This window comes from Phocoena phocoena, chromosome 8 (genome assembly GCF_963924675.1).
Source record: "Phocoena phocoena chromosome 8, mPhoPho1.1, whole genome shotgun sequence".
NCBI classification, from domain to species: domain Eukaryota; kingdom Metazoa; phylum Chordata; class Mammalia; order Artiodactyla; family Phocoenidae; genus Phocoena; species Phocoena phocoena.
This window is the reverse complement of record NC_089226.1, coordinates 73,845,106-73,865,232: the sequence shown is the minus strand read 5'-3', so window position 1 is coordinate 73,865,232 and position 20,127 is coordinate 73,845,106. Positions and strand designations below refer to the sequence as shown.

The following is a 20,127-nucleotide window of genomic DNA, read 5'->3' as shown; positions in this document are numbered from 1 at the left end:
CTCTGGGATTCCCTGAGGATGCCAATTATCCATCCTCCCCAATTGCACCGGTAACCAAGAGTTGTCTTAAAATAAACAAGTTTTATTTCCTGAATTAAAGAAAATGGATAAACATGATTTTTCATAGAAAATAATTCTCATCACGTTGATAATTAAATCAGACCGTATTTATCAACAGCACATTAGAAACATGAGTTAATTCTGTTGGTTTAAGTCATAGCAAAGGAGTTGACTAAAAGCCATTAGTAACATAAGGAAAAATTTCATCGGAACAATGAGAGGACCACACTGAACTGGCCTTTCGGCTTGCCTCCGATGCGAGCCATCAATAAGCAAAATGACTAAATCCTCTACTCCTCCATCAGGAGACCTCGCCACCCATCCAAGATAACACAAGATGAGGGGGAAGTGTATGGAATGAATGAGGACGATGAAACTACTGTGAAAACACGATGCTGTCAGCATTGACAAACGGGGTCCTGTGAGTCCTGGCCAACTTCAGATCAACCTGGGGTGTCCCTGCACTGAAGTCGGCGGGCGGCAAACGTCTGTCAGAACTGACTGTCACAGCCCTGACAGCAGAACTAAAAATTGGGTGGGGAGAGGGGAGTGGAATTTCCCAAGAAGAATGGGAAAAACTGTTCAAGAAGCCACTGTACAGAAGGCCAAGTAGCTCGATGGGATTATGGAAACATGGAGAAACACCGCATTGGACACTGGTTCTATTATATTTGCTATTTTGAGGTATGATTTCCACCACCACCCCCCCAATTTAGAACCACTCACTAACTGCTAACAACTACATATGAAGCTTTGACTCACAGCAAATGGTCAAAAAAATTTCAAAGACAAGGGTGGGTGATTTAATGCTATCATAGGCAATTATGTAAATAAATAGATAAGGACTACGGTTAACGATGGGATAACTAGTGACACATATTCCAAGAACTACTTTGGAACTAAGGAAAAAACCACTTAAGAGTAACTTTGCTCTAGTAACTGGAACTCTGTGGCCAGCGTATGATGAGGAAGAAATGACACATATGCAATGAAAGATGAGTGCTTCACGTAGTCTCATGAAACAGAAAAACTACAAAGAGGTAGTGATTTCATAAATCCTAGGGTTTGACTGAGCACCATGCTGATTTTAGTAGAAACCTGTCCACAAGCCACTTCTCTGGATTGACTTCCAAAGGTCTATGTTGTGAAGTTAAGAGCTAGCCTGGGCTTTATCTGGGGCACACCGTTTCCAAGCCTGACTCTGCTAGTGCCCACGAGAGTCTTTGGATGCACACTTACCCAATTCTTTCTCTTCTTCTTCTTTGAATCACTCTCTATGTTGCTGCCCACGCTGGAGTGACTGGTGGCACTGTTGATGCTGGAGACGCTGTCGGAGGAGTGCTGTCTGCGGATACGGAGGTCTGCGGACTGGGAGGTACCATTTCCTGGAGACCCAAGGCAGGACATCAGGAGTTGCTGACTTGAGCCCCTTCCTTTGCCCCAGGATTTACACCTAAATCCACACACCCAAGGACTAGGAGCTATTTCCCATTAGACATCACCTTCTGTTCCGCAATGCTGGGTTTTTTTTTAATTAAAAAATTTTTTCTTTTTGCGGTACACAGGCCTCTCACTGTTGCGGCCTCTCCTGTTGCGGAGCACAGGCTCCGGACGCGCAGGCTCAGTGGCCATGGCTCACGGGCCCAGCCGCTCTGCGGCATGTGGGATCTTCCTGGACCGGGGCCCGAACCCGTGTCCCCTGCATCGGCAGGCGGACTCTCAACCACTGCGCCACCAGGGAAGCCCCCTGCGATGCTGGTTTTAAGGTCCTTGGGTAGCCGAGTGCCATGCCCTCTTTGGTCAATTAAAGGAGGGCTCTCTCCACTTTACAAAACAGAAGTCAGGGGAGGCTTAGTGATCCCCCCACACTCACTCTTTCGAGCTAAAATGCGTCTGTGAGTGGTGGCAATAGTCATCTGTGTCGTGAGTGCCCCTCCTTTGCTCTCCCCGCTCCTCCCGCACCAGGCTTCTTTCATGCCCTTGGACATGCCAAACCCATGTCCTCTCACCACCTTACGGGTGTCATTCTCTCTTCCTGGGATGCTCTTCTCCCTCTGCTCTGCCTGGCCAGCTCTTGCCAATCCTTCCCACGTCACCTCTAGCCTCGCTTTCCCAGGAGGTCTGACGTTTGAGATAACAGTGGTACCAGAAATAACACTGCCCAGAACAGTAGTGAGACCAAAATAAAGTTTGCAGGCAGTGTTCCTCACAGTCACAGAACCACCCTGACAGCCCGGTCTTTAAGAGCACTGGTTTCAGGGGCAGACTAGGGTTCTCGTCCCATTTCTGTTTCTCACACTCTGTGGCCTCAGGATGGGACTCTCGCCTCTAAAATTCAGTACTCCCCTCAGTACAGTGTGGAGGACCAGCATTGCACTCGTGAGCGTGTTGTGGAGAGAAAATGGAATAATGAAATCATGTAAACACGGCACAGTGCTTAGAACACGGTGAATGTTCCAGAAATGTTAACTCTCACCATTACTTTTCTATCGGTTCTCTTAATATCATTTTCTGGACGTAACTCCTCCTCATGCCCATATCTCCCCCCCGCCCCCCACCCAAGTAAGATACACAAGGACAGAGCAATCCTTCCAGAATATTTTCCGGGACAAATGAGAGACGAACCCATTTCAGGCTGTCCCAGGTCCATATGTAAATATCAAAGCATTAGTGAAGTTAAGGCTATGAAATACTTTGACACTTTGCCAACAGAGATATATTTTCTTCCATTTTGAGATACATCAGAGAAGATGAGCTGGAATAGCTGTTTTCCTAGAGGCTGGAAGCAACTGGATTAAGTGCCTTCTAGGACCTGTCCGACTGACATGGACACCCACCCTCTGGCAGGGAGGTTGCATCATATATTGTCAAGGGAGGGTTCCTAAGGGCAGGTAGGTCGCTGGTCTGAGGCTGTTTCTCTCCCTTTACCTTTGCAGTTGAGCTCTGGGGTGTTAATTACCCCATTAATGGCCGCCTGGGCAGCTGCGTTCTGTTTCTTCAGCAGCTCAATGGTTTTTCTTAACTCATTCAGTTCTGAATCCTGAGGAATAGAAGAAAACAGTGGTCATCCCCAAATCATTCTGTACCGAGTTCAGCTGAAGTACAACTTAGCGTCAGCTTAGAGGAGGGTAGAGAATGAAGGAGTTGCAGGAAACCTTTGTCTCAAACATTAGGTTGAATCAGTTTTTAATAGGCACATATGAGTACATCAACGCAGAAGGAATAGGACTCAGATCTGTTGCCGATGCAGTTAACCGCCACTCCATCTAGGTCATATTTTCACTCAGCAGACCTATTCTTTCAGATTCAATTCCAACAGTCCAACAAGCACACTAAAATCTATGCACCTCTCTGGAATACAAGAGGATAATGTTTTTAGGTTTGTTGTGCATTCCAAGCAGGGAGGAAAGAAGCATCCTTTCTGCTTTACCTTCTGCTCGGCCGTCATGGTTAAGCTCTGGAGCCTGATTGTCATGTTTCCAAGACTCTGTTCAAAGGCCGCCACAAGGTGAGCCTGCAGGGGAAAGACACATTTCCCTTCAGTCACATTATCTTGCAAGGTAGGAGTGCCTGAAGGGTGCCAAGGTCTCAAAGACGGAAATCCAAATGGAGCCACGTGGGTTAACCCGTCAACTTCTTCAGCCTCTTGAGCTCCACCTCGCACCACCCTCTGGGATCCAGTTACTCTAGACTTTCATGTCCTTCACGCCCCCGTGCTTCTTCCCACCTTAGGGCCTTTCTGCGTGCTTCCCCTGCTGCCTGGAATGCTCTTCTCCCAACTGCCTCCCTAACTGATTTTTACCCATCCTTCTCAACAGACCTCAGTGCATGCCTTCCAGACACCCCCAGATTGGGTTGGTTCCCTCCCATTCACTCTCACAAGCACACTGGACCGCACTGTGGTATCACAGTCAAACACACACACACTCTTGTGATTGCTGATTTACGCAAGTCTCCACTACACTGCAGGATGACCTTTTGTTCCCCAAGCACCAAGCTCATAGTAGAGCCTCATGTTGAGCGCGTTTGTAGGATAAATGAACAAAGTGGTTGGCAGATGTTGCTTGTTATAATCCTGGTTAATAAAAAAGCCACCGAAAGGCCCATCTGCTACCTCCTTAGAGAACCTGCCCACTGTTTTCCCTGGAGTTATGACTTTCCCTGGGGCTCCCCTGCACTTTTGTATCCCTGTTAGAAGACAGCATCAGACACACCATTATTTTACATTTTACAAAGACAGTTTTCAAAATGCCGCCAATTATAGTTGAAATATGCATCCAATTTTCAGAGATGTGAAAAACATGAAAAAAATATATACCATTGAATTGAGAAATGTGATGCTTCCCTATCTGCCCCTTTCTATGAAACCCTGTTCAAGGGCAAGACGCAACTCTGTCCCCCAACACTAAGCCTTTTTCCTTCTTCCACAGAGCAGCAGGTGAAATATTAGTTAGTTGACCTAGGATCCTGATAATATTGTTAAAACCAAGAATAAAGAATGGACAAGTCATCTAATCCTACTGGCCTCAGTGTCTTCATCTATAAAATGGAAGCAATATCTATGTTCCTCCCAGGGTGATTGTGAGCACTGAATGAAACAATATAGTTGAAAATGACCTATAAACTGTTAAGGAATTGCAAAACACAGGAATGACTAGAGACTACAGGGAAAGGACGGGGTTTGGGACTGGGAAAGTGACAAAAGATACTATGAGAACACAGGTGTGGAGACATCAAGAAAGGGTTCTAGGAGTGGGGTGGGTCGATACACAGAAGGTCACAGGAGGAATCAGAAGGACCAGCAAGATACTTGAGTCTTGGGAGAAGTGAGATCTGATGGTTCTGGAAACTTCTAGAGGAAAAGGTGACTGATGCACAGAGTGAAGAAGACAAGGGTGGGAGGGGAGCCGTCACCCTGTGCTGTGAGGAGGGTCAGGGTCAGTGGACATTTCAGTCTGAGGAGGAGAGACTTGACGGGTGAGTGAGAGGCCTCGGTTACTGGACTTCATCAAACAGGGAGATGGAGGATAAGACATCTCTAGGATCAAGTGCTGAGTCTCTTTTCCATTGGCCAGGGAGCAAGGGCACTTGAGATAGAAATGTTAAGTGGACTGGCCAGCTTCTTTCTGATTGCATGCTCTCTCTTTATTAAAAATTGAGAAAATGCCTTTGCATTTTAAAATAAAGAGATATGCTTTAGTTTGCCGGGGACAATGCGGCAGAACAAAAGCCAACCAATTCAAGACATTCACAAAGTGAATGAAGCCAGGACATGGATGTGAGAAAGAATGACTGCTACCCTTGCATTTCAAAGGAATGACAAGGTCAAATTTAAATGACAGAATTTCCATTTATTTCAATTCTCGTTTGATTGCCCCAAGATTCTATTTGTGGGCATTCAACATTTCTCTTCAGTTAAAAACAAAAGCAAAAACCTGACCCCATGAAGACTGCTATCAAGAGAGTGTTTTTGCAACTCAAGGAACCACATTTGCTCTGAAGAACCAGAGGATTGCATTTTGCTGGTGAGCAAAAGGACTGACTTTGTGTCATGGTCTCGATTATGAAAATATGGGCCAGGAGGCTGGTTTAGAGCCGCACAACACCCTTCTCAGCAAGCAGCAATCTCGTATTCCCAGGAAAACAAACACAAGTGTATAAAAACACTCAGAGAAGGTGGCTTTGAGTAGTTTGTCCTAGAAAAACAAACACAGCTTGGCCTGCAAGAAAGATGGCAGACAGTAAAACACGTTAGCACTGCTGGCGGTGTGTGGCAAGACTAAATATTTACTTTAAAACAATACTGGGACTTCCCTGGTGGCGCAGTGGTTAAGAATCTGCCTGCCAATGCAGGGGACACAGGTTCGAGCCCTGGTCCGGGAAGATCCCACATGCCACGGAGCAACTAAGCCCGTGTGCCACAACTACTGAGCCTGCGAGCAACAACTACTGAGCCCACGTGCCACAACTACTGAAGCCCATACGCCTAGAGCCCGTGCTCTGCAACAAGAGAAGCCACAGCAATGAGAAGCCTGCGCACCACAACGAAGACTAGCCCCTGCTCACCGCAACTAGACAAAGTCTGTGCGCAGCAACGAAGACCCAACGCAGCCAAAAATAAATTAATTAATTTAAAAAAAGAAAAGGAAAAAAGAAAACAATACTGGATTCAATAGCTTTTGTGAAGAGCAAAACGTACTTCTGAAATAATAATAATGTGTGAGAGATCTCATTCTTCTCGATCAGAGAGGACAGTTACAAATGGCCCAATGTAAGGTCCCTTGGGGAAGCATGAGGTCACTGGAGGAATTAATCCAAGTTCATTGGTAAGCAAATTACTTACTATTTTTTCATTAGTGAGGGGCAGCCATTGGCAGCTGTAATTCTTAACTAGGGGAGTAGCTCCAAATCACTTGCTGTCAAACCTCACAAGTTTCGAGGAGACCCCTGGCTCACCGGGTCTAGGGTAGGTGCTGGATTCGAATGCACGCATCTGGTTACTGAGATGAAGACTACCCACAGAAGAATACCTCTGCCGTCTTAACTAGGCTCTAAGCCTCAAATTTCAGATCTAACATCAATTTCTGATCTTCTTTGGATAGAGTTACCGATGGAGGAAGACATCAAGAAAATAAAGGATTATAAAACACACAGTAGGGCTTCCCTGGTGGCGCAGTGGTTGAGAGTCCGCCTGCCGGTGCAGGGGACACGGGCTCGTGCCCCAGTCCGGGAAGATCCCACATGCCACGGAGTGGCTGGGCCCGTGAGCCATGGCTGCTAAGCCTGCGCGTCCGGAGCCTGTGCTCCACAACGGGAGAGACCACAGCAGTGAGAGGCCCGCGTACCGCAAAAAACCCCCCCAAAAAACAAAAAACACACAGTAGCCTAGTATATTAGGGTTTTGAAAAAAACCCCAAAGATTTCCAGAAATGTAAGAGAGCTCGGGAGAATGAATAGTTATGGGTAGTTACCAATTATTGAGCCTATAATCAAGGTCAAGCACTGTGCTAGGTACTTCATGTGCAGACTTTAAAGTGAAATGGAAAGTTTCCTTGAGTAGACTCAGGCTCAAGCCAGGAATTATGTGGGCAAAAGCTGCAGATAAATATTAATTACTTTCCTGGTCCAAAGAAGACAAGCTTTTGAAGTTGCTTTTCATTTTAACAGCATGCTGGGAGTCAGGCAGGTGGCTTTCTGACAGGCTCACACACATGGATGTGTGATCTCAAGCTGGGTTGTGCGCTCCCAAGCAGGAAGCCCTGCCTCTGAGGCATCTCAGCACCTTCCAAAACCTCAGGCTCTGCCTTCTGAGCCTCAGCCCTTGCCAACTCACGGCTCTGTGGGCTCCTTTATAGACTGATCTGATGGGGTAGGAGATCTCTGCCTCTACTCTGACCCCTCACATCCTATAACCACACCACAGTTAGGAAGCTGACTTAACCACCTAACAGCTGAGAGCCTCCATGATGTGGCCTGACCCAGGCCTTTCTTCGATGCCTCCCTCCTTTCCACTTCCTTCCCCCCTCCACCCCAGCCTCTTCCCCACATCCAAGCCATAGATTCTAATTACATTGAGCTATTTATAGCTTCCAAATGCACCGTGGGCTTTTGCACGAATTACTCTTTGGTTAGAATGCTGTCCTTCCCATGCATCCTCCCCTACACAGCATTCATCAGATGTCACCTCCTCCAGGAAGCCTTTCCTGACTTCTTCCAGCCCCACCAGCACTGATCTAGGTGCTCCTCCTATATATTCCCGCAACCTTCACCCTTTATTGCTATCACAACAGCTATCATGTTACAGCAAAACTGTTTTGTCTCTGCTGTACCAGACAAAGAACACTAAGATGACAGTGACTGTGCCTCCTTTGCTGTTGAACCCACAGTACCCGGGGCGTAGTTGGCACTCAAACAGTTGCCGAATCGAATGCCAGTTGGCAGTGCCTCCTGAACACGTACTTGTGTATATTATAATTACAGAGCGGTCAGCTATTTACTGTGGAGCCTTAGATTTTTTTTTTTTTCTCTTAAGATGAAAATTTTCAGAAAGAGAAAGGGAAATGAACATTTCTGAGCACTTAATCTATTTCAGGTACTGATCACATGACACCCCTGAGAGCTAAACATTATCATCCCCCAACACACAGATGAGCAAAGGCAGGCTCAGAAGTTAAAGAATTTGCCCAAAGCACAATGCCAGTAAGTGTCAGAGCTAACACTCACACCCACGATGCTAAAGTCTATGTCCTTTTTATTATACCACACTGCTTCTATAATGCTCAGAGGTAGCAATGGCTACCGCCCTGGGTCTGTACTCACATTTGCTGTCAGCTGGGTGGTCAAAGCGGAAACCTTCTCCTGGGAGGCATCCAGCTCCCGCCGTAGTTTGCGAATCTAAAGACGACAGGGCACAGAGTTACTTGCTTTGGGAGCCTACTTACAGGCTGAGCTGGGAGAAATAATTGATAATAGTGAAAGACGAAATCCAACTAGCCAACTCTTCCTTACCTCTGACTGGCATTTTTCTTCTGGCTGTAAAGAAAAACAGAGAAGAAATTAGACCAGTTGAGGAGCTAAGAACAGTATAATCCTGCCTACAGGGAGTACCATATTTGGACACTTACAGCAGTCTTAAAGATTTATTAGTTTCTTTCCTGATGGACTTTTCTGGATAAAGTGGTTCAATTAATACGACCAATCAGAAAGGCCAAATACGAACAGCACGTTATTTTAAGAAACGAGAAAGAATTAGGAAATACGCTCCTGTTTTCGTTGTGAGGAGCCCCCTGTCCCCATGTGGAGATGACGACAGGGAGAAGCTGTGATGAGAAGGGGATACGCTAGGGCAGAGTTGCCAGATTTAGCAAATAAAAAAACAGAACACCCAGTTAAGTTTGAATTTTTTTTAGTTTAATCTGGCGATCCTACCTGGGAGGCAGGGAGGACGGCTCATAGATTAACTGTGCCCCGTTTTATCCCTCCCTCTTATCTCCCTAGGGCACTGAAGCAGCAGGTCAGGAAGGTTCCTGAAGTGAGGGGGCGCTGGGAACCCCTGTCAGCCAGCCTGGTGACTCCCCAGGTTGTAAGGACGAAGGTGGCCTGTCCCTTCCTGCTGCTCCATCTCTAGTCCCCCAGTTACCTGTGACCCTGGGGAGTAAAGACGAAGCCTGTAGGCCCTCTTACCGGCAAAGCCTTCCATACTGGGCCCTGGGTCTGGGGTGACACAGCAGTCGGCCGGCCAGAGACTACGAGCTACTTGCCTCTTCCCATAGGGGGATCCCACATGGCTTGGGGGGGACCTGCAGCAGGGGGAACTATTCCTTCTCTCTTCTGGGGTTCCCGAGGGGGGGGTCCATAAATGAAGAAACCCCCAACCCTCCCCAACTGCCCCCGCAAACACACCCTTTCTTGGAAATATTGGAAGTGTTCCTGCCCTTCTCTCCACACCCCACCATTTGCACTTCACTGGGGTGGAACAGTGACTTGGGAGCCAGGTAGGTGAGTGAAAATCAGGAAGGACCCTATTTTGTCCTTGAGTCCTCTATGTGTGTCCTAATCCAATTTCACTAGTGATAAACCCATTCTTTTAAAAAGTCAGCACCTGGTTTCTGGCTTCTACTTCTCGATTACTTCAGGATGCAGAGGGGTATGATCCATTAGGCCCCGTAGTCCCTGTACCTAACAGCTGGGACAGGTGGGTAGCCCTTTCCTGTCTGACCGCCCTTCACGTCCTGCTCCCATCGCCCTCACTCCTGGTCCTGCCCCAGAAAGCCCTCCCTCCAGGCTGGCTTTTAACAACAGTAACTAATTGTTAGGTACACTGGGGCCAAATCAGTTAATCCTTGCAGTAACTCCACAAAGTAGGTTTGTATTCCATCTGAGGCTCAGAGAAGTTAGATATCTTGCCTAAAGTCACACAGCTGGACAATCTCCCCATCTAAGAAACACTTTCAGGAGAAGGTTTGGAGAAGTCCTCAGGGCTTACTCTGCCCTCTCAGATAATATTCAGCCATCTCTCTTTGTCTGTCTGTCTGCCTGTCCATCAATTCATCCCCACCACCATCAGATATTTATTGATTTCTAACTCTGTGTCAAGCACTGTTTTAAGAACCTGGGATACAGCTGTGAACATGACCAAGTCCCTCACATCTTATGTTGCTTATGTTCTGGTAAAAATAAGTAGCATTTTATTGAACACTTACTATATGCCAGAGACGGTTCCAAGCACTTGACATTCATTATTCATTTAATCCTCGTAACAACCCTTTCAGAAGGTACTGATATAATTTGCTCATGGTGACAGCTGATAAGTGATAGAACTGGGATTGGATCCAAGGTAGTCTGGCTCCAGAGCCTATGATCTTAACCAGCACTTCCTCCTGCTCTGACTATAGGCGACATTCTCCTGGAGGCCTTCCAGAAATAAGGCCCTGGCTTCTGAGTCTGATCCAAAGGAGAAAAGTTAACGGTGATAACGTCACAGCTATCTAACATTTGGGAGGCGAATGGAGGTCTGTTAGCAGGCTGAACCATCCACGGAGGACCAGCCCTACTTCTAAACACTTCTATCAACAGCCTTTCTTGGGCGGCTGCCACTGTCTGTCTCGGAGCCCACCTGTCTCTGGGGTTGGAATCCTGTTCTCAACAGCAGCCTGGAGAAATCATGTGTTTTGTATCTTGCCCCAGCTGCTGCTGCTCTTCTGTACATCTGGGAACTCCGAGAGAAGCTCCGGGCCTCTCTCCACTAGGCAGTTCCCCAGGGAACTCAACTGTTGCTCCCTACCGACCAAGAAAGCAAATCTCATGCCAGATGTGGCCTCTTCAATGTTTTTCTACTCCAAGGGCCGGCCACGACCTCTTCATGGTATTTATTTAGCATCAGACTGTCTTTTCTTTCCTTTGTAATTAAAATTACAGGCAAATTGCAGCCAGAATGAACATTATTGAATATCTAAGAATTGCAGGGATTTCAGGGGGGAGAAAGCCTACTATCATCCAATAAGAGCCTTTAAAACACTCTGGTCTTAAGCAGACTCTTTGGTCTGGGTTGGTGGCAACTTAAGAGACTCCAAGGATCTCTTTTTAGACAACAAATACGAACTTATTTACCTTTTCATTTACAGAGGCGCCTGAGCATTTGTTTCTGAATTTCATCATCACCAAGGAGCTAATAATAGATAAGGGACCACACACCACTGCTTGGTGGTAGCAGAGTCTAGCCAGACTTGCAGTTTTCCTTGGAATTAGTATACCACTCCATCATGAAAATATTCAAAGGTTAGAGTATTTTGTAAAAAGTCTGCAAAAGCAACTTACATTCTCAGAGAAGGCACATATAAAGAACAGTACATGGGAACCTTTGACTCACTGACTAGTGGAATGTCAGAGGTTGTAGGGATCTCGGAGACCAATTGGCCTAGCTCCCTGAGGCCAAGGGCAAAACGGAGACCCCCAGAATAAGGAGGTAATTTGTCCAAAGTCAAACAGTAAGGGAAAAACTATGAATAGGCCTCGGGTCTCCTGCTATCCAGATAAACATGGAATTAAAAATTATTATTATTAGGTCTTTGGTAATTTGTGAATTTGTATCAACTCAGAAAGGACAATTTCAAATTTCATGAAAACACGAACTTCAGGTCCACACACCTAGAACAAGAGCTACTGAAAGAGAGGCCTGTAGCTGTAAGAACTCCCGGTGGTTGGCGTGAAGGGGAAGCAGCCAGGAACTGCAAGTGATGGCTTCCTGCATCTGAGTTCTCACAGGTGGAGGAGCTCGTGCTCTTTCCCTCCCAGGCTGGCTGACGCAGGCCAGCCCCCATTTTTCACTTTTCTGAATGAAAAGTGTGTTGACAGGAAACCCTGGGAACTCCCTGGGAAAACATGGGGTTTGGGCACTGAAATGTCTGGTATGGCTGCCCTGCACCAACCCTGTGAAAGTAGAGTTCCACACGCCCCCCAGGCCCCCCCCCGCCCCGCCGCCCCCCTCTGTGCCTCTGGCTTCCTCTTTCGGCAGTAGGCTCCTCTCTCCACCTAAACCACGCCCTCGGGGCTCAGCCCAGAGCCTGGCATATATCAATACTTGGTGCCAGTAAATACTGTGGAAGAAGTGAATCTAGGCGGAAAAGTACCACCTCTGATCTGGTACCCATGTCACAGAGTTTCATTCTAGACGAAAGGACTCAGTAGATGCAATAGCTGATCGTTAGAAGGCCATCCCTATGCTTTCTTGGATAACGGCTTAAATAACCCCTTCCCAAGGTTACCATATATAAAGTCTTGAAAATGAAAGCCAGGACTTTGATAAAACTTCAGACAAGATGACTAGCAGAGGAAAGAGGTACTGTGGAATTGGAGGGGCAAGGTGGATAGGAGCAGAAGAGAACGTTTCTAGGTCCTTCAAATCAGACCGCGTCAGCAACCACTGAGGTCTGTTTGCTTGCTATAGGCCTAAGAAAGACAGTCAGGCCCCGGGCTCTCTGACTTCATTCTGGGATGGTCTTTCACTTACAGGGGGCTATCTACAGTCTGTCCCACTACAGAGCCGAGACACCTGGCATTACCAAAAACAGAATTATTAAAACATCTGTCCTCCACGGAATTAAGGGCTAAAGAATTCCCAATTCCTAATTAATCAAATGTTTTTTTTCCTACAGGAATTCCCGAGTTAAAGTTTTTAAGACAGTTATGCACAGAGCTATAAAAAGTAAGCATACTATTCATTGCTTTACGTGCATTGTCTTATTTCACGCAAACCTATTTCTTGAACACCTACTATATGCTAGGCCCGGTTCTAGGCACTAGGAATAAAACCAGAAAAAAGTCCTTGTCCTCAAGGAATTTATATTGCAGTGAACAGTGATATTCATAACTTTAATTCTCATCACAATGCCACAAGGTAGGGGCTGCTGTCCTTTCTACTTTACAGACAAAGAAACTGAGGCAGACACAAAGTTGAAAAAGGCATCTCACACATTCTAACTCGTTACCACTCGAAGCACAATGCCACCTTAACAAAAGTCAGCTCCTGATTTTTTGGTTGGTACATCAGTAACTGTTTGTGAATTTCAACCCTTGTTCCCTAATTAATTGATTCCCTTATAATGGAAATGCTCTCTCTAGGAGACATGCTGTTTTATTTTCGACACACACAGCCACACAGCATTGATTTGTACTCACTGTAGAATAAATTGATGACGTGCTGGAAACCAAGGAGAGTGAGGATCCATGAACTGTTTAAAAAAAAGAAAAGATAGAAAAGGTGAATTGCAGTTGGCTACTATGGAGCCGAAAAGGGGAAGGGAAGGAGAAACTCAGCATTAGGGGACATTACCAGGCTTGCAGCGACTTAACCTCTTCTTGACCCAACCTTTCCTGGTTTGGTGACAGGTCAGTGTCAAGTAAGGAATAATTTTCTATGGGAGTCATTTCTCTATTACCACATTTTTTTTTCTTACACCATTCTATATACTACCCCTGCTCCAACTATCAAAATACCACATAATTACTAAGTTATATGTTTCAAGTACAGAGAAATGTTAAGAAGCACTTTTTTTTTTTTTTTTTTTTTTTTTTGTGGTATGCGGGCCTCTCACTGTTGTGGTCTCTCCAGTTGCGGAGCACAGGCTCCGGACGCGCAGGCTCAGCGGCCATGGCTCACAGGCCCAGCCGCTCTGCCGCATGTGGGATCTTCCTGGACCGGGGCACGAATCCGTGTCCCCTGCATCGGCAGGCGGACTCTCAACCACTGCGCCACCAGGGAAGCCCAAGAAGCACTTTCACTGCCATAACCTGTGTGACTCATAACTGTATTACCCAGAGGCAACTTTTACCTGCTCTGTTCCAGCATATTTTATTCCTTTCTTTTTTCTGATGTATTCCCTTAGGGTTAAGATTGGGTTGCATATATATTTTATATCCTGCTAGCATCTGCCATTTGTATAAGCAAAAAGATGAGCTGATTATTTTGAGCCTAGGAGGCTGGCTGTTGGCCATGGTAAATTCATTCTAGATGACCATGTGCTAGAACACTGTTTAGAAAACATATCCACAGAAACATAGATTCTTCATTTGATTTCTATCATATCTACAAAGCGTTCTCTTTTCTGTTTGCGACTGGTATTTTGGGTACCATCCTTGTACCCTCCTCACCCCCTCCTGCCCCCAGCCAATGGAGACATTTTATTTTCTGTTTTCATGGAATTTAAACCATGGTCTTTTCCAGGACTAGGTATTCTGGCTGACTTCTCTTCTTGGAAACCAGATTCTTTAATGACATTTTCTTAGTAATCTCCCAACAACTTGTTTGAAAGACAGAAATATGCCTGTTGAGACATCACAGACCTTCTAATGGGGCACACAGCTTCCCTGACCAGGAGTGGAATGCCTCTACCCCACGCTGCGCTCTCACCTGCGGTCTGAGAGTGGGAGGCTGGGGAGTACTTTCCATGTGTACTATACGGCTTTCACCTACCACCCAAGGAGTGAACTCAACTTGGATCGGTGGTTGGCAGAAGCTACCTGCCCACAGATATCCCAGCAACGGCTCAGCCGACCACTCTGGTGCCTCCACACCGTCTCCCCAACAAAGCTTCCAACCTCCCATCCTTCATTTAGGTGCTCCTATAGCACTCTGAATCCTGCACGGCTCTCTCAAGCATGGCCTGCGTGGTACTTGGCCGTCTCAGAGTCTCTGCCCATTCAGTTCCTTTGGTTTAGGAAGTTTCCCACTCCTACCTATCCAAATCACCAGGATCAGCTCAAACAGCATCTTCTCCTGGAGCCCTATCTCATTTCCTGACAGCCACCGGGATGGGCTTCCTCCCTCCTCTAACCCACACAGCTCTCGGCTTGCACTTCTGGTCCTCTTCTCTCTTAGACGGTGCCAACTGCTCTGAGGCTATCCCTGCACCGTCACTCAGATCCACCCTCTTCAGCAACGTCCGAGGTTCTAGATCTTTTCCTCCTTTCTTTCTCCATCCATGACTCATCTGGCCCATGCCCCTAAAAAATCAGTTGAAGGTGTTAACGGCCAATAATGGCTTTCAGTGTTAATATGCCCACACGTTAACAGAGGCCTCTCATGCCCCAACCTAGTGGCCTAACGGTCCAAAGGGGTAAGTTACTTTAGCCCCACGACACAGACACTAGGGGGGAAATTACGCTGGAGGCCAAGTTGAGGGAAGAGAGGTGACTAGCGTGGAGCCATCCTTCAATCACACTGCCCTGCCAGACGCCCGCTCCGGAGGCCTGCACAGGGCTGCTGCGTGGGCTCGGGCTGCTGAAAAATGGAGGTTTGTCTCATATCTCTCTACCTCATACACACGGATTCACTGATACTGCCTTCAGCAATACCGCAAGACAGGCTTGGGGCCGCAGGCAGAGAGGAGCGCATCCGGCGGGCTTCGGGTGGAGGTAATTATTTTTCTCCGTAATTCGTTCCTCTCACTTGTAAATAGCAACGGCAAGGCTGTGGTCCAAAGAAAGTCCTTGCTTTCCAGATCAACCCAAAGCTAAATATGGCTGCCTGAACCACCGCAGCTGGCCTTCCTTCAAGAAAACTGAGCCAAGGCAGAGCCCGGGTCACGTGGCTGGGATACTTTTGGACAACAGAATGCTTGTGAGACTTACAAAGCCAGAGCAGCAGAAGCATGCGCCAGAGCTTCCTCCCTACACCTGTTCCTCCAAAGGTTCGAAGATACAAGGAACCGCAGAGAATATCCAGGCCTTCTGTGCCGCTGACTAATCTGAAACCCGGAGAGGTGAAACAACCTGCCTAAGGTGCTACAGCATTCAGGAACAGAATCTGCAGACCAGAAATCTGGAGATGGCTTTGCCCTTGAGTGCCCTTGTTTACTGGTACCTGAGGGTTTTTTGTTTCTGGTAAAGCTTTTTGGTATATGTAGAATGGTTTCCTAAACCCCTCATTCAATCTACATAGGCACAATCTGGGACCAAACAAGCAAAAAGTGCATGTTTGAGAAGAACTAGAAGGCACGGGTAGGGGTGAAATCACAGGATGGAATGAGACAACTGGCCATATCCCAGCCAATAAAGCAAACAGATGCCTCTGTTGTCACACTTGGGTACCATATATATATATCTACGAATATAGATATAGACATAGATATATGTATATATTCAGCTTCATACTAATCGAGCACTTCCTCATACTACCGTTTGAAGTAATCCTCATCATCATAGAGAATTTGTAGGTAATATTCCCAGACAGGGCAGGGATTTCTATCCCTAATGAACACAGGAGTAAATTTAGGTCCAGAGAGGCTAAGCCATGTGGTCAAGCACACACAGCTGGTCAGTAGCAGAGAGAGAAAGTGAGTCTGGGTATTGCACTCTAGTCCTCGCTCTGCCACTGGGGGCTGTGGAAGGAAGGAGTCGGTGAGAATGAGATGCAGTTCTGATGGCTAGCGGGCTGCCCTCTCAACCAGCGGAGGAAGCATAACTGAAAACAGCGACCACACTGACGAAGGTGCAGGGTTTGCTTCAGACACGTAAGAAAGCCCAGCTGTGGCCAAGGAAGAGACAAGTGTAAGGCAGGATTGAGTAGAAACACAGAGGGCTGAGAATCAGGAGTTCAGGACATAGTTCTGGCTGCAAGAAGTCCCCAAGTCACTTCCTCTGTTCAACTTTGCCATAAACAAGATGGGGTTGAAATGGCCCATGGGGAGAAGGATAAAACAAAACATGACAACTGTAACAATAGCTACCATCGACTGAGTACTTACTATAAACCCCTTTCAAAGTCATTCTGCTAAATGCCTTCCAGGATTTATCTCACCTAATCCTCTGAAGTAGGTACAGTTGTACTTATTTTCCACATTCTAGTGAACAGGAAGTAGGCTGAACAGGGTCAAGTCCCTTACTCAAAGCCACCTTGCTAACAGTGGAGGTGCCAGGACTTGAATCCAAGTGTAACTCAGGGGCTAGAAACAGGAGAGCTGCAACACAAGATTTATTTACTAATAAGCTGCTCCATTTCTGTGGGTTCCATATGAACTGATTTAGACTGTACCAGTTCTTAGGGATGACTGGTAAAGTCCCTGGATTTTTTTTTCTCCAAAAACATTCATTTGAAAAGTGCCTCAAGCATCTCCCTAAAGTGCACTATTAAAGTTGACTTGAAGATTGCATAATGCATCTGACGGAAATTAATTTACCTGAAATAACCTTGAAAGGCTGCACGTGGGCCGTGCCTGTACCTCATCTACATATTTATGACTTCCATTTCCTTCAAAATGGAAAGTGCTAATTAAATCCCACAAAAACCTCACTCAAGTACTTGTGCTAATTCTTCCTAAACTTTCTTTCTGCTTTCTGGCATATGATATATCTAACTGCCTCTTATCAATATAAGGAGGTTCTATTTGGTCCAAACACGAGATGTGAATTTTTTCCCAACTGTTTCTGCAGTACCAGGAGTTTATACATTCAAGAGGGGGAAAAAAAAAGTCATCCCCCAATGGAATTAAAAACACCTAATTGCACAAGCCCTATTTTGTTTTTGTAATGTAATAGCCTTGGAAGAAATAAAAATCAATCTGATGCCAAATTTCCCAAAAGATGAAGATGTTACATGTTTCCTAGTATATCGACGGCAGTCTCTACCTCTTCTCCCCAAATTTGATTTTACCGCTGCGCTTCAGTTCCACATCACCATGAATCATCAGGGTTTACAAAAGTCTAGACGCTGCTTGTGGGCAAGCCCTTTATATCAATGTCACTTTGACATCCCGGATATGCCACAGTTGTGCTGCCTGACGGCTTGATTCCAGATGGAATAAAAAAACCCATCTGATGATGATACTGTAATGGTCCTGGACCTTTATGAGGTCAAGTGTGCTTGTTTGGACAAGCTGCAGCACTGAACACGGTTCACTCAGCTACACACGGGACACAGCAGATGAATAGGGCACAGGGCACTCTCCATTCATGAGTCATTATCGGGAGGGCTGGGAAATGCTTTGTGGCCATGCTTGGTTCGCCCACTGATCAGAAAAATGTTAAAGACAAACTGCCTACTCCTTCACCTTACGGTCAACGTGCCCTCCACGATTACTACAGATTTCTAGCTCTTAAATCCAGCAAAACGCTCTCAGTAACTCAGGCTCTGCCCCTCCTTAATCCTCTATCCCAGTGGGTTCCCACAGATGGATTTACAGACGAGTGTCTGCTAACTGGACGCAAATGATACATAAATCAGAGTGGAGAGAATTAAGGAAGATTAACCAGGGGGCAACTGCTCTGTAACTAAACTCTTTACAACTTTTGTTAAAAAGAACACCGGGCAGGGCAGAAGCTGACGTCTTGCATCTCTCTCCCTCTTGACTTGTTTAGGGGTTTCCTCGACAGTCACAAGTTTATTTGTTCTTTCCTACCAGGAGGACACTGGGCATATTTCCCCATTCTCACAGGGACCTGGGAGCAGAGGGAAGTGCCTGTGACTCCCCTCCGCACCCCCATTCTGTTCTGTCACTGGCAGAAAAGGCACAACTAGGGCCGTGGCCCTCAGCCTCGGCTCTATTAGCTCCAAGAGTCCCCCCTCCTCCGGCTGGGGACTTCCAGCTGCCAGGACATCAATGCTGAAGCTCAGTTTTCAGGCTGTAACAGGTACTGACATTACTGGATTAACATTTATATATATTATCTCATTTAATTCTCATAATTCCATGAGCCTGGAACTCCTGCTTCATCAGTGAAAATACAAAGGCACAGAGAGGTCGTGAAGTTGACTTGCCCAAGATCATATACCTAAGAAGTAGTGGAGCTGGAATTCAAACCCTGGTATTATTATCCCATATTCTTAACCACTCATCACTGGTACTGACATCATCCCCATCTGTGGGAAGCTTTTGGGGGTGGGGGTGATGTGCCTTCCCACCATTTTGACTGCTTGCTCCACTAACTCACACTTTGACTGAAGTAGGAAAGAGAAATGAACTGAGTTAGGAAGATGGCTGATGAAGATGCCCACTGTAGTTTTCTCCCCAAATTCTGATTCAAATGAACAAAGCATAAAAATCCAAACACCAAATATTCCCAGTTAGCAAGCAAAGAAGGAAAAGGGCAAGTCTGAAAGCAACAAAGTTTAAAAAACTGGTGCTTGAGAAAAGAAATAGAAAATTCTGGAGCTAAGGGGAGAGGCATTGCTGCCGACAGCCCCCCAAAGCCATACGGGTGTGTTGGCACAGGGAAACGAACTCTCCAGTAACTGGCGTTGCCAAGATGGTGTGCCAGCGGCTGAGTCTCACAGTGGAGGTGCATGCCAAGAAGCTAGGGCCCAAGTCCAAGGGAGAGAAGCCTGGAGCGGAACTCGGTCAACTCCAGGGTTCACCCGTGTTTTGTCTTCCCTACAATCCTTTTTAGGTTTTGTTTTGTTTTGTTTTGTTTTGCGGTACGCGGGCCTCTCACTGTCGTGGCCTCTCCTGTTGCAGAGCACAGGCTCCGGACGCGCAGGCTCAGCGGCCATGGCTCATGGGCCCAGCCGCTCCGCGGCATGTGGGATCTTCCCGGACCGGGGCACGAACCCGTGTCTCCTGCATCGGCAGGCGGACTCTCAACCACTGCGCCACCAGGGAAGCCCTTCCCTACAGTCCTGCGAGGTTAATTAAGAGTCAGACCCTACTATTCAGAGTTCCCCAGCCCCGCGCCCCAGAGTAAGTGGCGAGTTGGAAACTTGTACAGGTGGACTCTTAGGTCAGTGAAGTGAACTCGGTATAGAGGACTGTTAACCGCTCTGCACGACGTGAGACAGGGTCAACCTCCTTGCTTCTTACCTTCTTCAAACCCATCCCGGAATGAGCCCGAGCGGCTCATGGTTCTGCTCTTCTCGTCCAGGGACATGGAGCTGTTCCGGAAGCGGCTGTCCGTGTACGGGTCATACTGCCCGTCGGCATTGGAGAGGCTGTGGGTCCTCAGCATGGTCGGGTTGCACAAGCTCATCTGGGTGACAGTGGTGGGACTCGCTGGAAGGAAAGGAGTCAGTCAAAGGGTTGGAGATTCATGTCCCGGTTCAAATCCTGAAGGGGGATGGAGAGGAGGCTGCTTACGATC

At 46.8% G+C, this 20,127-nt stretch overlaps 1 protein-coding gene across 3 annotated transcripts in view; it reads right to left on the bottom strand.

Moving 5' to 3' along the window:
* NAV2 (neuron navigator 2) overlaps nt 1-20,127 on the bottom strand; it is a 393,794-nt gene that overhangs the window by 33,566 nt on the left and 340,101 nt on the right. For 2 of the 3 annotated variants that reach the window (XM_065881977.1, XM_065881978.1), the window contains exons 19-25: nt 19,851-20,039; nt 13,237-13,289; nt 8,569-8,592; nt 8,380-8,454; nt 3,491-3,574; nt 2,989-3,100; nt 1,300-1,445 (exon numbers count right to left, since the gene is read on the bottom strand). In XM_065881977.1, the coding sequence (XP_065738049.1) occupies nt 1,300-1,445; nt 2,989-3,100; nt 3,491-3,574; nt 8,380-8,454; nt 8,569-8,592; nt 13,237-13,289; nt 19,851-20,039 (683 nt within the window). Of the gene's footprint in view, nt 1-1,299; nt 1,446-2,988; nt 3,101-3,490; nt 3,575-8,379; nt 8,455-8,568; nt 8,593-13,236; nt 13,290-15,799; nt 15,829-18,992; nt 19,069-19,850; nt 20,040-20,127 lie in introns of all 3 variants that reach the window. The other variant, XM_065881976.1, reaches the window with a different exon arrangement.